This window comes from Pithys albifrons, chromosome 7 (assembly GCF_047495875.1).
Source record: "Pithys albifrons albifrons isolate INPA30051 chromosome 7, PitAlb_v1, whole genome shotgun sequence".
NCBI lineage: Eukaryota > Metazoa > Chordata > Aves > Passeriformes > Thamnophilidae > Pithys > Pithys albifrons.
The window spans coordinates 40,211,226-40,224,635 of record NC_092464.1 but is presented as its reverse complement, the minus strand read 5'-3'; the positions used below and the strand labels follow the sequence as shown (position 1 = coordinate 40,224,635).

The window sequence follows — 13,410 nt, the reverse complement described above, 5'->3', positions numbered from 1 at the left end:
CAGTAGTTATTGCTAAGAAAGATTACAAAGAATGTGAGAGGTGATCTTGTTGAAGAGAACATTGCACTGTAGTCCGTGGTGGTAGATTTATCCTCCAACATGTCTTTGTGTTTGTGTTTATTTTGGAGCTTGTTTTCACCTTCTGAAGCTTTTGTGCTTATGTCGTCTGGGACAGATACTAAACTGGGCCCCAGATCAAGTCTGGGATAATTCTTTTGTCTCCTGTTTCTCATCATGTGGATTCTTTCATTTCTGCCAGGGTTCCTAAAGTATTTCTTGTCCTACCCTGCATTCCAGTGCTATCAGAATTCATCTCTCTTCCTATGTAATTGAATCAACATAACTAATTAGATGTAATTATCCGCAGTTAAAATGAATTAATTACTATTGCTCTCACTGTTTTAAATGGAATTAAATAAGACACTGTTGTAAAGACATTTTTCTTTTAATGCATTTTTGTCCTTTTAAAGAGTTGTCTGATCCTCGTTTTTTTTTCTGGCCCAACCTCAGTGAGTGTCGTTTGGTTTGTTGCACATTGCTCAAGTCTGGCTGAACAGCAGAGGACAGTTATGAGGATAGTGAATAGCCTGACCCCATGGAAATTCATGCTGGCACAAGTAAAGAAGAAACTGAGGGGTGGGAACTTATCCAGTGACTTCAAGAAAGTAAAATAACTGTGAGAATAGTTAAGGAAATATTTAATGTCTGTTTTCTCTCAGGTTTCTGGCTGATAGAAGGAAAAGAGGGGTTTGTTTCCTTTTGTCTACCACTCGCTCAGGGTGTGGTGCTGATATACAGACCTGATTTAATGACTGGCTGCTGATGAAAGGGGCTTTCTGTTCTCTCTCGATTTACGCCTGTGCATTCCTGTCCTGATAGCAGAGATGCTCACCAGGCTGCTGTAACAGCAAACTAAAATGGTAGAAGAGTAACTATGTAAAGGCAGGCATATTGTTTTTCTGTGTATTTAGCACTCTGAACTGGCTCAGATCAGCTGAAGAAGTAGAGGGTGGTGGCTGAGGTTGGGAAGGGGAAAGCTGTTTTCACCAGCAGCTGACTATTAATGTATCACTTTAATATCTGTAGTAAAGCCAAAGGGCACAACAGTTTAGGCTGCATGAATGAATAAATGCCCTTTCTGCATGTTGTCCCTGCCCTTGTTCAGCAGAAGTACTTGGGGACAAGCTACGAGGTAACTGGGGTTGAAGTAGGAGAGATTATTTGTAACCTGAATCAGGTTTCCCAATCCAGTGAGCTGTGCATCTGTGGTGATGCTGCGCTGAGAGGCAAAGAGGTTGTGCAAGGTCAGTGCATGGCCAGGGCTGGCCTCTCTGTTGTTGAAGGGCTTACTGAGTTGTGCTGACTTGTTGGCCTCTAGGAAAGAGGTAACCTTGGGGTGAGTCCTCAGAGCTGGGTGAGGGCTGTATCCCTGACTGAGCTGCATCCCTTTATTCTCAGGCAGCAGTGAAGGGAATTTGGCTTGATGTTTGTGAAGTTCAATTTTGCATAGAGAATTATGGATCTGTGGTGGCAATGAACCTTTTGTTACTCTGGTTTCATCTTTACCAAGGTACAGCAAACAGCAAAAGCTTTGGACTGACAGCACTAAAGCAATGTTGGAATACAGCTGTAAAGTGTAAATAATATGTTGCACAAGCTCATATTGTCAACAGTAGCATTTTGTGTAGTTCTGTGATGTGAGATTGTATAATTGGGAAAATGACTCTGATGTTCCTTCAGGAAGGAACAGCTTCTGGTAGTTTACAATGCTTTTGTTTTCTGACTGGTTTTCTTCTTCTTCTTTGCCTTTATGAGGAAGAGGAATAAAAATCCGTAACAGAGGAACTCTACAGTGCACAAAGAGAAAAGGAGGCTGTCATTTTTCATATGGAAAATCATATTAAAGAGATACCAGAGGGAACATCCAAATGGCCCATGTTTAGTGAATAGTAAAATGGGTAGAAAAGATGAGACAGTGGTATTAAATCCTCATCTTTTCAATCGGGTGTGCTCTACCAATATGTTACAGCTGTATGCAATTCTCTAGGATAATTCTGCAGATCCAACCTATTTCTGACCATCCTTTTTGTTATTTTCACTCAGAGAAGTATCTACATCAGTATAATTGTTTTTGTGACAGAAAATGATTCCTTTTGAATATCCTCTTTCTATTCTTTCTGTCTCTTTCTATGGCTTTATAAGATTTTCTGTAACTGATGTTGTATGTGGTGCAAGTGACCAGCTGAGGACTTTTGTGGGAAGTCAGACCTACAAAATGGGTGTTTGACTGCGGGGATTTAATAGGTAGTACTGGCCATACAGCTATGCCCATCTGTGGAAATGAGCTGTGTCCCACTGCAAGGAGTGCAGACACTTGGTATAAGGCATTCAGCTGAAATTCAGAAAACCAAGTTCTCAACTACTGAAAATCTCTGTTATTCCTTGGCAGACTGTGTGATCATAGATTCATGGAATGGTTTGGGTTGGAAGGGACCTGAAGATCATATAGTTCCAAGTCTGGGCAGAGACACCTGTCACTAGTCCAGCTTGCTCACAGCTCTGTCCAACCTGGCCTTGAACACTTCCAGGGAGGAGGCATCCAAAATTTCTCTGGGCAACCTGTTCCTACCTCACCATCTTTACAGTAAAGAATTCCTTCCTAAGGTCTAATCTAAACCTACTCTAAGTTTAAAGCCATCACTTATTGCCCTGTCACTACATGCCCTTGTGAAATGTCCCTCTCCATCTCTCTTGTTGCCCTCTGTAGGTACTGAAAGGCTGCTCTACTGTCTCCCTCGAGCCCTCTCGTCTCCAGGCTGAACAATTCCAACTCTCAGCCTGTCTTCACAGCAGAGGTGCTCCAGCCCTCTGATGTAAGACCCCAGGTTCAAGCTACAAGGTCATCAAAGGGATTTTACTTCAAAAATATGCAAGGCTCCAAAAGTTCATTTGCTAGATCTATTAAAAGGGCCTTCAGTTCTTCTAGCACCTTGAGAGAGCACACAGGAGAAGATGCTGCAGACATTTCTCAGGAGGTCAAATAACACACTTTTACTGGCAAACTTTAGAAAATGAGGGAACTTGGCAAAAATTTAAAGGGCAACACTGAACCAAAATAAAACATTCCATAAAGCATTGACTTTGTACATGCTGACCCATACAGCTTAGCAAAATCCAACCCATCTGGCTTTAAGCTACCCAAACATCAAGAAAGAAAATTAAGAAGTAAAGAGTGAGAAAAAGAGAGAATTATAGCTACCCCTCCAGATCCAACATAGATCCAGCTACCAGGAGTCCAGGAAGTGGCAGGGCCATGCAATGGCTGCATGATGCTGGGTTTATCTGTTCTGGCCCCCTGTGCCCACCCCCACCAGGTGGGACTTGTGGCCCACTGGCCACTCTGGGGCTCGGTGAGGGGCCGTGCTCCTGGTGTGTTATCCATTCTGAGGCTGGGTTAGGGGCTCCAGAGCTCTGAGGCTGTCCAAGGAGGCTCCAAGGGCCTGGGGTGTGGAACAGGGCACCACTTCACCTTTGTGAAATTCTATCTCTCCCTTTCCCCCCTCAACATACATATTTGAGTTGGTCTGAGCCAATAATTTATATAATAATCCAGTGTCTGACACTCTCATCATCTCTGTAGCCCCCTCTCTGCACTCACTCCGGCAGGTCAATGTCCTTCTTGTGGGTGTCCCAGAGCTGGATGCAGTACCCCGGCTGGGGTCTCATGGGAGCGGAGTAGAGGGGAAGAATCACCTCTCAACTTGCTGTTTGCATCTCATTTATTTGTCAGATAGCTCCTTTTTCTACCCCTCATTTGACTTACTTGGATGATAAGACACTTGTATTCTCTGTTGTCTGGACAGCATCTTGTTTTGTCAACCTCAATGTTGGCCTGTAAGCACCACGGTAACATAAACAGCCACAATGATAATTCTTCACAGAGAGAAATAATGGGAATAAGATGAAAGAGGAGGAAAAATCCTAATTAAAAATATATGCAATAGCAAGACAGCCAGTATTATCTACCCATGTGTTAATATCTGGAATTCTAAAGCATATCCTGATATAATGCCCAAAGTATCATGCTGAGAAAATGGTAATGCTGGGGGTTTTTTCTTAAAGTTGTTCTGTAAGTAAATGTGTTCCTTTTGCTGGAATGATATAATTCCTTGTATCTGTTTTTAAGGAAGTAAGTTTTTAGCCACATAGTGATAATAGTGATGCACAATGCCTGATCAGGACAAGAAGTCGAGGAGCACAGAAAAAGCAACAGACAAAAAACCTCATGGGATCCCTATGAGGTATAGGATCTGATGTTTTGCTTTGAACTTCAGCAGGACTTGTGTGGAATTTGCACTGGCTGCCAAAGCAGAATGCTTTAATTTGAAATGCAGTGTAAACATGACAACTGTTACTCTGGTCACAAAGTTTATTTACACCTTTGTTGATTTAAAGCATTCTGGAAAAGTTGTAAAGTCACCAAAGAGGGACACTAGGCAACACCAGAAATCTTTATTTTCTGTCAGTAGTGTTGTTGCTTGTTGACCTTCTTTACTCTTATGGAAATACTTTTATGTAACTATTGGCACATGTATTTATGCTATCATGTTTTTTCATAGGGATTATTCTGACCTTAAAAGACTTCAGTCTCTCTTAAATATTAAGTCAAGAAACCAACATGTATTTTTCAATAACTGTTACTAAATTTGCTTTAGAATTATAATTAATGGTGACTGTGGTTTGTGGCATATGCTTAGAACATCATGTTCTATTATCACTAAACTTTTTTTCTTTTTTTTTTTTCCTTTTTCTTTTTCCAACTTTAGACCTCTCTGGGACAAATCCCATTTAGAATGGTTAAAAGAATGAAACTGCTCCTCTTCTCAGCTTGCTATGCCATATATTTTTATTTTAACGGGAGAAAATAATTTTGGTTTGTATCTTGAGCACATTTTATGCAGCTATTATTGCCTACAGTGAGGTAGTCTAACAGATTTGTTTTCCTCCATGCTCTTCCACAACATCACAGGAAGGTAGGCATAGAGACGTGTGAGAGTGGTAAAGAATGTAAAATAAGATCAGCGTTTTAACTATAAACAGTTTGTCTTTGGAGAATAACACTTCAGCTAAAAATATTCAGGGCATAAATATCAATGCATGAAATTTACAGGACACAGTAAAATCTCCTTCACCTCAACTCACTTAGTGAATCTTGTATTTGCCATCTGAAGTAACGAAAATCAACATGTGATGATGGGTGAGTGTTCAGAATGCCAGAACATTTTCTCCCTTTTTATTCTATAAAAAAATATGACAAAGGGACTTAAGGATTCCTCCATGTGAGGTAGGAGTTATGCACTTTCCACTTGTTTAGAGGCCTGGAACTGCTTCTGAGCAGAAAGCTGAAACATGTGAATTCTGCACCTTGAAGGAAATGTGAAGGCTGTGTAATTGTAGAACTAGGACAGGTAAGAAGCATAGATAATGAGTGTGTGTTGCATATTTTGTTGAGCTTTGCTATTATAAATTTTAAAAGACACCATTCTTCACATTTTGTTCATCTCTATGCACTTATTTTCCAGTCTTTCTTTACATCAATTTTTTTTCCTACCACATCAGTTTTGTTTTGCAGGGGGTTGTGCATGTTTTATAATGGCAAGTTATAGGTCCAAAGTTCAAGTCAGAATTTGAGAAAAGGTACCTTTGCTTGATAATGTCCTCATAAAACTTAAAATGTAGTGTTTGCCTCATGACTACTATCCCTTTCCTCTTTAGCTTCCAGCTACAAGTAGTGTGACAAGAGCTTGGCAAAATGTCAAAAGCAATGAATAAAACCCCAGTGGTCAATGGCAAGCATCAACAGAAGCTGCTGAGCTTGAAAAATTTAGGTAAAATAAGAAAAAGCTAATTATGATGACACTCCTGTTTCTCTGAACATCTTTACACCTTTGTATCTAAAGCTTGTTGAGGTGTTGAAGGCATCTATGTTCATACTTATGTCTGTTACTTATGCTTTCCTGTTAACTCGGTATTTGAGATAAGAATAATGTATTTTTAACCTTCCAAACCTAACTGAATGTTTGTGCTTTCGTAAGTTTCAAACACTCACACTCAACAAAGTATATTGCTGAGAGTTATACTAATTTTAAATAGTGATTGTTTCTTTATTTGAAAAATTTAGTCCCAAAGTATGCATGAGACACTGTTCTTTCATAGTGTTAATGTCTGGCAGTCTTAAATTTTGTTATTCCGTGCTAACTGCTGATACCACATTTCTGAGTTTTTCTTGCTAATGTGATGTTCTGGCAATCTAAAATTACCTTGTGGCAAGTTAATTTACAATTCAGTATTGTTGTTTTTTATTTTTTATCTCATTAGTGTGACCTACAGGAATGAGAGAAATTTTAGCAAACATCCCAAGCGTAGACTGTTTCAAGATATCTTTGTGGCTTTAGTCAAGAACGGACTTACCCGCAGGTCAGTGTATCAAACACATTCATATCCCAGAAGGAGGGTCTCTCTTTCTTACCTTGAGTGAAGAACTAAGATGGATGTATAATATTTCATATTATTTCAACAGCGTCTATGGCATATGTGTTTCAACAACACAACTCTGTGTGTTAACTACCAGTTCTACATCTCTCCATAGTCTCAGTTTTAAACAATCATTTCTGTAGTGGCTTTGAGCAGTGAATGCTCAGATTAGTGGGACAGAAGAAGGAAGGACTGGGTATATGATGAAACTTGGATAACTAAAATTCCAATAAACTGCTATGTTTCCTTCATCACTGATCCACATCTGGTATCTGTAATCTGTGATTTGCGCTTCTGATCTATTTTACTGATTTTATTTGTATTCTATGGACTGCTACCTTTACACAGTCCAATGGCTTTCATAAAATTCAGTTGAGTTTATGCCACTTGTTCATATTTATTTGTGTGTATTGCAGGATTAGGAAGGGAAATCCCTTTCTTATGCTACTCTTGTTTGACTGAGGAAAAAGTGCGAGACCTTAAAAAATAGTGGGGGCAGAGAAAGATTTTCTGGGGAAAAAAATGTATGTTTTGGGATTTCTTTTACTATACTCCACTGCAGTGTCTTGTATTTTTCCTTTTTAAAGCCCAAATGCATTTTCTAAAAAACCCTTAAATGGTGCATAAGCTTAAAGAAGGAATCTGAGAGCACTTAAAAGTATTAATGCATAACTAGTAGAATTTACAGAAGAATGTAAAAAAAAAGGCATAACTTGCTTAGCCCTTTTTTTATAACTAACTGGGGAACTAGGGATCTCATCTTTGATTACGGAAATGCCAGTGAATTTAAAATAGATAATTTAAGTGATTTATAAATTTGGTTCCTCTTTTTGCATGTGAACTTAGTACATACCAAGGGAAGGTTAGTGGCTCAGCTTCATTTACCAAAGAAATCTAAGAATAGCTGACTGTGATTTCCCAAGTTCTATTTATATACTGTGGCATGATTGGCTCATATTTTGGGGTTTTTTGGTAATTCTTGTTTTAATAATGATATAGCGAAACAAGCCTCTTGTATTAAAAATGAAAGCACCCAGATAAAGTTAATGAAACAAGCATAAGTGTGTAAAACCCATAAGGTAAGTGCAGTTAGTAAAGGTGTCTTAGTTGCCCTTTATTAATATTTTACTATGACTGTAATATGTCTTCTCTTTGGAACTCCTGCCATTTCATTGTGTCAGAGCCAGAGACCGTCACCTTGATTTGCATCACACGCTGTGGCTGGCATAACAATGTTGGTTGGGTGCAAGAAAAATCACCCTTACTTACTGGCATCACTGTGTGTGTAGAAGTCCTGGTTGCAGGAAGTTGTGTTGATGAGAAGGCTGTGAGCAGCTTAGCTTATGTAGTTTGGATAAGAAGCAAAACCGAGGCAAATGAAATCCTGCTGGTGTAAGCTGGATATACACTGGTGTGTGTAGTGGTGTTGAAGTGTAAATTTAACTATAGTAGAAGAGGCTCTCAGATGTTAACCAGGTTCAGAGAATGACTCTCCACCATGGCAGTGTCTTTAGGTCACTTTAAAACCTGACCCACAGATTTTACACACAAGTACATAGTTGCTGTTTTCTCTCCATGGAAGTTTTGTGCTGTTCTGAAGAGGCCAGTTATGGAATCATAATGAAAAATAGTATTACTTTGGGCAGAGTATTGGCATAGAAGGGCTGAGATTTAGTTAGCATCTCTTTGTAAAGCATTTATTTTTATCAAAGTATTTTTAACTATTGGCATCATTCCCAACTGCAAATGATAAAATGGGAAGAGAACTGCCATGTCCCATAAACTTCTGTTTCTTGGACACTAATCCAAACAGATTCTATCCTCTCAGTTAAAACAACAACAAAACACAAAGCAAAGATGTCTAATATAAGGTTTATTTTAAACTGGAAAATAGGGTTTCATACCTTCAACAGACAATGGAAACTGTGATTTCATTACTGGTATTTTATGCAGGGTTAGTGGCCCTGGGTGCTTTGTGCAAATCTGATCTGTGTTTTCTACTGCATCTTGTGCTGGAGAATTGTATGGAGAAACATTGTATGGAGAAACATAAAGGCGGAAATTCTATGTGCAAACACAATCGTATTTCAAGAACATTTGAACTAAATAGCAATTTATTCCCTGCATAATGCAATTAGAGTTTTTAAAACCCAGGATAAATTATGATAATTCAAAAAAATATTTTGAATATAGCTATTTCTACTTCTGTAGCATCCATATTTGTACATAAGTCTATTTTATGCACTGAGGTTTGCTTAGTTTGCCCTTTTGGGCCTTGACCCAAACACCTAAAGTATGTTTATTTCAAAGCACACTCAGTTTGCTCATAGAGATAAGTATGTACTTCCCTGCATCAGTTCAGTGATAATAAGTGATGGCTGCCAATGCTCATATAATGAGATAAATTTATTTATAACTGCTACTATGTTTGAATATAAACATTTTTAAAAGTTCTGTAGTATAGTATGTTGGACCAAAGTGTTCCTGTTCTAGTGTTCTTGTATTCTGGTGTTTTCTTGTATTTTGGCTAATTTTAAATTTTTTTTTAATCTTCCTGTAGGAAATGCTCCACAGCTTGGGCGGAATTGAAAGTCTCGCTCAGGTAGAGTTCCACATAGTACCTTTGTCCTTTGTGTTGCATGTCAATGTATTACGTTTAGTACGAAATGCAGTGTAAAAGGCAGTGCACAGATCTTCTTGGTTTATAGAAAGAAGTGAGGCCTTTACTCTGTTTTCACAGTTGGTGTGGTTTTCTTCACTAGTGTACAAAAGTGTACAAAGCAACTGTTCTTACAATCAAGATGCATTAATCCAGAAGTTCCAGTTAGGAGGTTTAACAAATGCCTCCTGAACTGGGAGAAGAATTGGAGAAGTCAGCACAGTTGGTTCAGTCAAAAGAAAGTGTAGAATTCTGAAGGAGATGAGTGGGGTCACCTTGAACTGTAGCAAATGACTTTGCAAAGGTAAAAGCAGACTAATAAACTGTTGAAACAGGTTTAAATTTTGGGGCTACAATTCTATTGCATTACAGAACAGTTTTTCATGAAACAGATGCACCACCTACAGGCTATTTCTGTGCATAACAGTCAAGGTTCACGAAGTCTGAAAACCTTTTTTTTTTAATGGTATTGTTTATTTTTCCTCTGCTTGTAGTATATGGACACAGTAGCAAATGGCTACCTTAATTATGGAGAAGAGCAATATAATGTTGACAAGTTGGTCAACTTGACATGTAAGTGTTATAAGTGATAACAGACATGATAAGGCTACTTACAACTTTTTGTGTGAGGCTTAAAATGTTTAAATTACTTTAGCTGCTCATTAAATAAGATATTGCTAGAATCATTGTAGGCACCAGCACACAAATAAAAACTGAAACTTCTTAGGAAAAGTGCATCTTATTTTTCTACTTAAGTAATATTTAAGAAATTAATATCTTTTTATGCATTGAAATGACAGTAAAATTTGGTAGTCGTGGTTCAGAGAACTTAGGCAGAGTTTTGCTTTATTAGGTGACAAGTAAAATGAAAATATTAAGTGGTAAAGATTCAATTTATGTGACTTCCTTTGTTCCATAGATGTTTTCCAAAAGTTTGCTGATGTTAAAAATCAAAGAGAATGGGTTATGGCAAGTGGAGCACATGGAGTAAGTGCTTTATAAAATTGCTGGTTGTGTGCAATTAGCTACTTAATGGAATGACTTTTGCTTTTCAGATTTGACTTTGGTGGGACTAAATTCCTTACCTTGTCAAGCTTGTAGGATAATCTCTGTTTTACAGATGTATTAGTAGTATCATAAGTCCTTGTATGTAAATTGATTGGTCTGATACATGGTTATCGGTTGTTTAAGATAAACAGATTTTAAATGTTTGGACTAAACTTATTCATACAAAAAGTAATACTCATGTTCACACTGTCCTGAGTTACATGTTACTATTATATAAATAGTTTTATATCACTTTAAAACAGAAATATACTTTAAAGCTATTTTTTACTTAAGTTTCCACTATGATTTTTCACTTGTAAAGTATTCTGTGTCTAAATAGAACAGTGTCAAGCTAGACAGGGACAACTCGGACATTAGTCTAAGGATCTGTATTTAACCATTGCTGCTTTGTGGATAAACAGTGAAATGTAGAGATCAAAATCAGTATGACTAGAGTTTCATGATTTTATCATGCTGCAGAAAAACACTGACATTGCCAATCAGATAATGCCACATAACCTATTTTAGAGAATCCAGATAAGTATGAAGTTTGATTAAATACAAATCATGAACAGAAATACATCTAGGGCCTTAAATTACTGTGCTGTTTAAATATAAGCTCGGTGTTAAAGTTTTGCTTCAGGAGGCCTGACAGTGTTCTGAAGTGTTTTACACAGAAACAACTTTTTACAAAGGTATAATAAGTTGGGCAGGTGCTTTAGCACTCAAAAGAGATGCTAATTCTAGTTTGAGAAGAAATATCCTTACTTGTCCTAAAACTAGGTGTATTTTAAGACTTTAAGTGTATATTTCAGTGTACTTAAATGTACCTAAGACGTTTAACATACTGTGTAAGGATGTGGTATCTTAATTTTTACTTTTCAGTAAATATTTATGTGTTTGAGTTGTAAAAGAAAATATTATGCTTTATATTTATTTACCTTGCTCCATGTTTTATTTCCCAGACCTTAGTAAATTTGTTATCTGCTAGAGACAGCAAAGTGCTTTTGGGTGCCCTCCTTGCTCTGAATAGCCTGGCAGAAAGGTGGGTTCAACTTCGTGTGCTGCAATAAGCTTTTTAATGCTTTCTCTTGACACAATATTAAATTTGTTACTGGGGAGGAAGATTTTTTTTTAAATGTGTCTTTATTTTATGGAGTCTATCAAGTGTTCTTAATTTTATATTGAATCATTAGAAGCCAAGTATAAACTTTGGTCCTTGCAGAAGATTTCTTGCTCATGTGGACAACTCTGCAAGACTGGAGGCATAGAATCTCTTTATGCAATCCTTATACAGGATTTTGGAATTCCTACGGACTTCCTGCTTATTAAAGTCTTTTGTCCTGATCCTAATGTAAACATGCCTCAAAAATATCAGGAAGAATATTGCTCAGAGTAGTAAATAATATATGCATACACTCAAATTCATGTATATGTACTCTCATTTCATGAATTAGTGTTTAAATAAAGATAACACTTTTTTCCTGGTGTGGAGGGGAAAAAAAAGGAAAAGAAAGAGCATCTTTCAGCCATAATAGTTTTATAGGAAAAAAAATGCTATTTCTACATTATTGTTCTGTTGTCTTTCAGACTTCCCAAAATTCTTTCATTCAGTTTAATTTTTTTAATGTCTGCATTAATTTAAAAGATGTTATATATACATTTTCAGCTTCCATTTAACTTTCTTCACTGAATTAAATGTGTTATGCTTAGACTGGGCAAGAAAGTGTTTGGAGTATATTAAAATTGTTCATGGAAATTTTGATTGTTTCTAAAAATGAACCCATTTGCTTCATTTCTAATAAGAAACAAAATGCATTTGTGTCTTTACTTTTATGCATTCACATTTACTTTTTTTGTACTGATAAAATTGGAAATTTTTGCACTGTTACTTTTGACCCAGCATATATTTGTGGCTTTAAGTATTTGTGTGCACAATATTATATCAATCTTTAAGATTTGATTAAAAAAATAATTTATCAAATGTATAAGGAGGGAGGCTAAAGAGCAATGTGTGTTTTGATTATAATTTCATCTGATATAAATGCCAGAAATAATCATTTGTAGTCCAGAATGTAGGGAGAAGATAAGTGAGCTCACCATTGTTGAAAACTTGCTGGTGATATTACATGAATATGATTTTCTCTCTAAAAGGTGAGACTTTGTTTGTGGATTAATTGTGTTGAAATATGTTTTGACTTTTTTATTTAGGGACACATTTACTTAGAGGACTTAGATAACTTTAATGTCAAGTTCTGAGAGCTGTGTATTTTCGGTCAGATACTGATAGAGCAAAATCTTTTCTAGTTTGCTGTAAACCATCTCCCCTCTCTCCACTGATGGGCTCCAGTGCAGTGCAAATGTTGCAGTGTTACCATAAAGTGATAGCAATCCCTGTTCTTGGTGCACCTCCCCTTTGCAGCTGTGAGTGGTTGGATGGAAAGCATGCTGAGCTCTGACAGTCCCTGGGATACCCAGCATAAACTAGTAAAAGGGCAACACCTGTAGCTGCTGCAGTGCCAGAGGCTGGGTCAGACCCCACATCCTTTCGATCAGAAAATTGTAAAGGTTCCTTCAATTCTTTAAATGTCCTTTCGACTCAGCTAGGATTGCTAGCTGAGAATCATATGTCTCTATTGCAGTACAAAACGAAAAGACTCTCAAATTTGATAACATGTCATGACATTTAAAATTGATATATGAATAAGGATAAAGAAATTGAATATATCAAAAGTTATATATAGTTTCTGGGTTTGGAAATTTATTTAGGTTATATGTAAACCAAAATTTGGATATAAAAACTAGAATTTGAATGTACACAGGAAGCTGATGAAGTTCAGTGCTAAGTAAGGATAATTTTAAATTCAGATGTGAACTTGAATTCATATGGTTCATCAAACACACATACATCTTTTTTTGCTTCAAGGGTACATGGATATCCGTAATCTTATTTCCTGTATGAAGTCCACCTTAGTTGAAGTGATATAAATGAAAATCTTGTAAAAAGCTTTTAAGTGGATATATCCAATCGCTTTTTTAAATATAATATTCAAACCATATTAGAGAAGAATCATGGTTATTTGTGTTATGTGTTGAACTAGGTTATTCGAGTTCCACAAAGGGACTTCACAAGTTTGTGCAGTCAGTGCTACTTGTACTAATGGTGTTAG

General features: G+C 37.0%; 1 protein-coding gene across 1 annotated transcript in view; it reads left to right on the top strand.

Moving 5' to 3' along the window:
* The window catches only part of NEK10 (NIMA related kinase 10), a 99,873-nt gene that overhangs the window by 1,258 nt on the left and 85,205 nt on the right, over positions 1–13,410 (top strand). The window contains 7 exon segments of the mRNA XM_071560174.1: positions 5,776–5,888; positions 6,379–6,477; positions 9,095–9,136; positions 9,688–9,766; positions 10,113–10,180; positions 11,206–11,285; positions 12,308–12,394. Of these exon segments, the coding sequence (XP_071416275.1) occupies positions 9,098–9,136; positions 9,688–9,766; positions 10,113–10,180; positions 11,206–11,285; positions 12,308–12,394 (353 nt within the window). The 5' untranslated portion in view covers positions 5,776–5,888; positions 6,379–6,477; positions 9,095–9,097.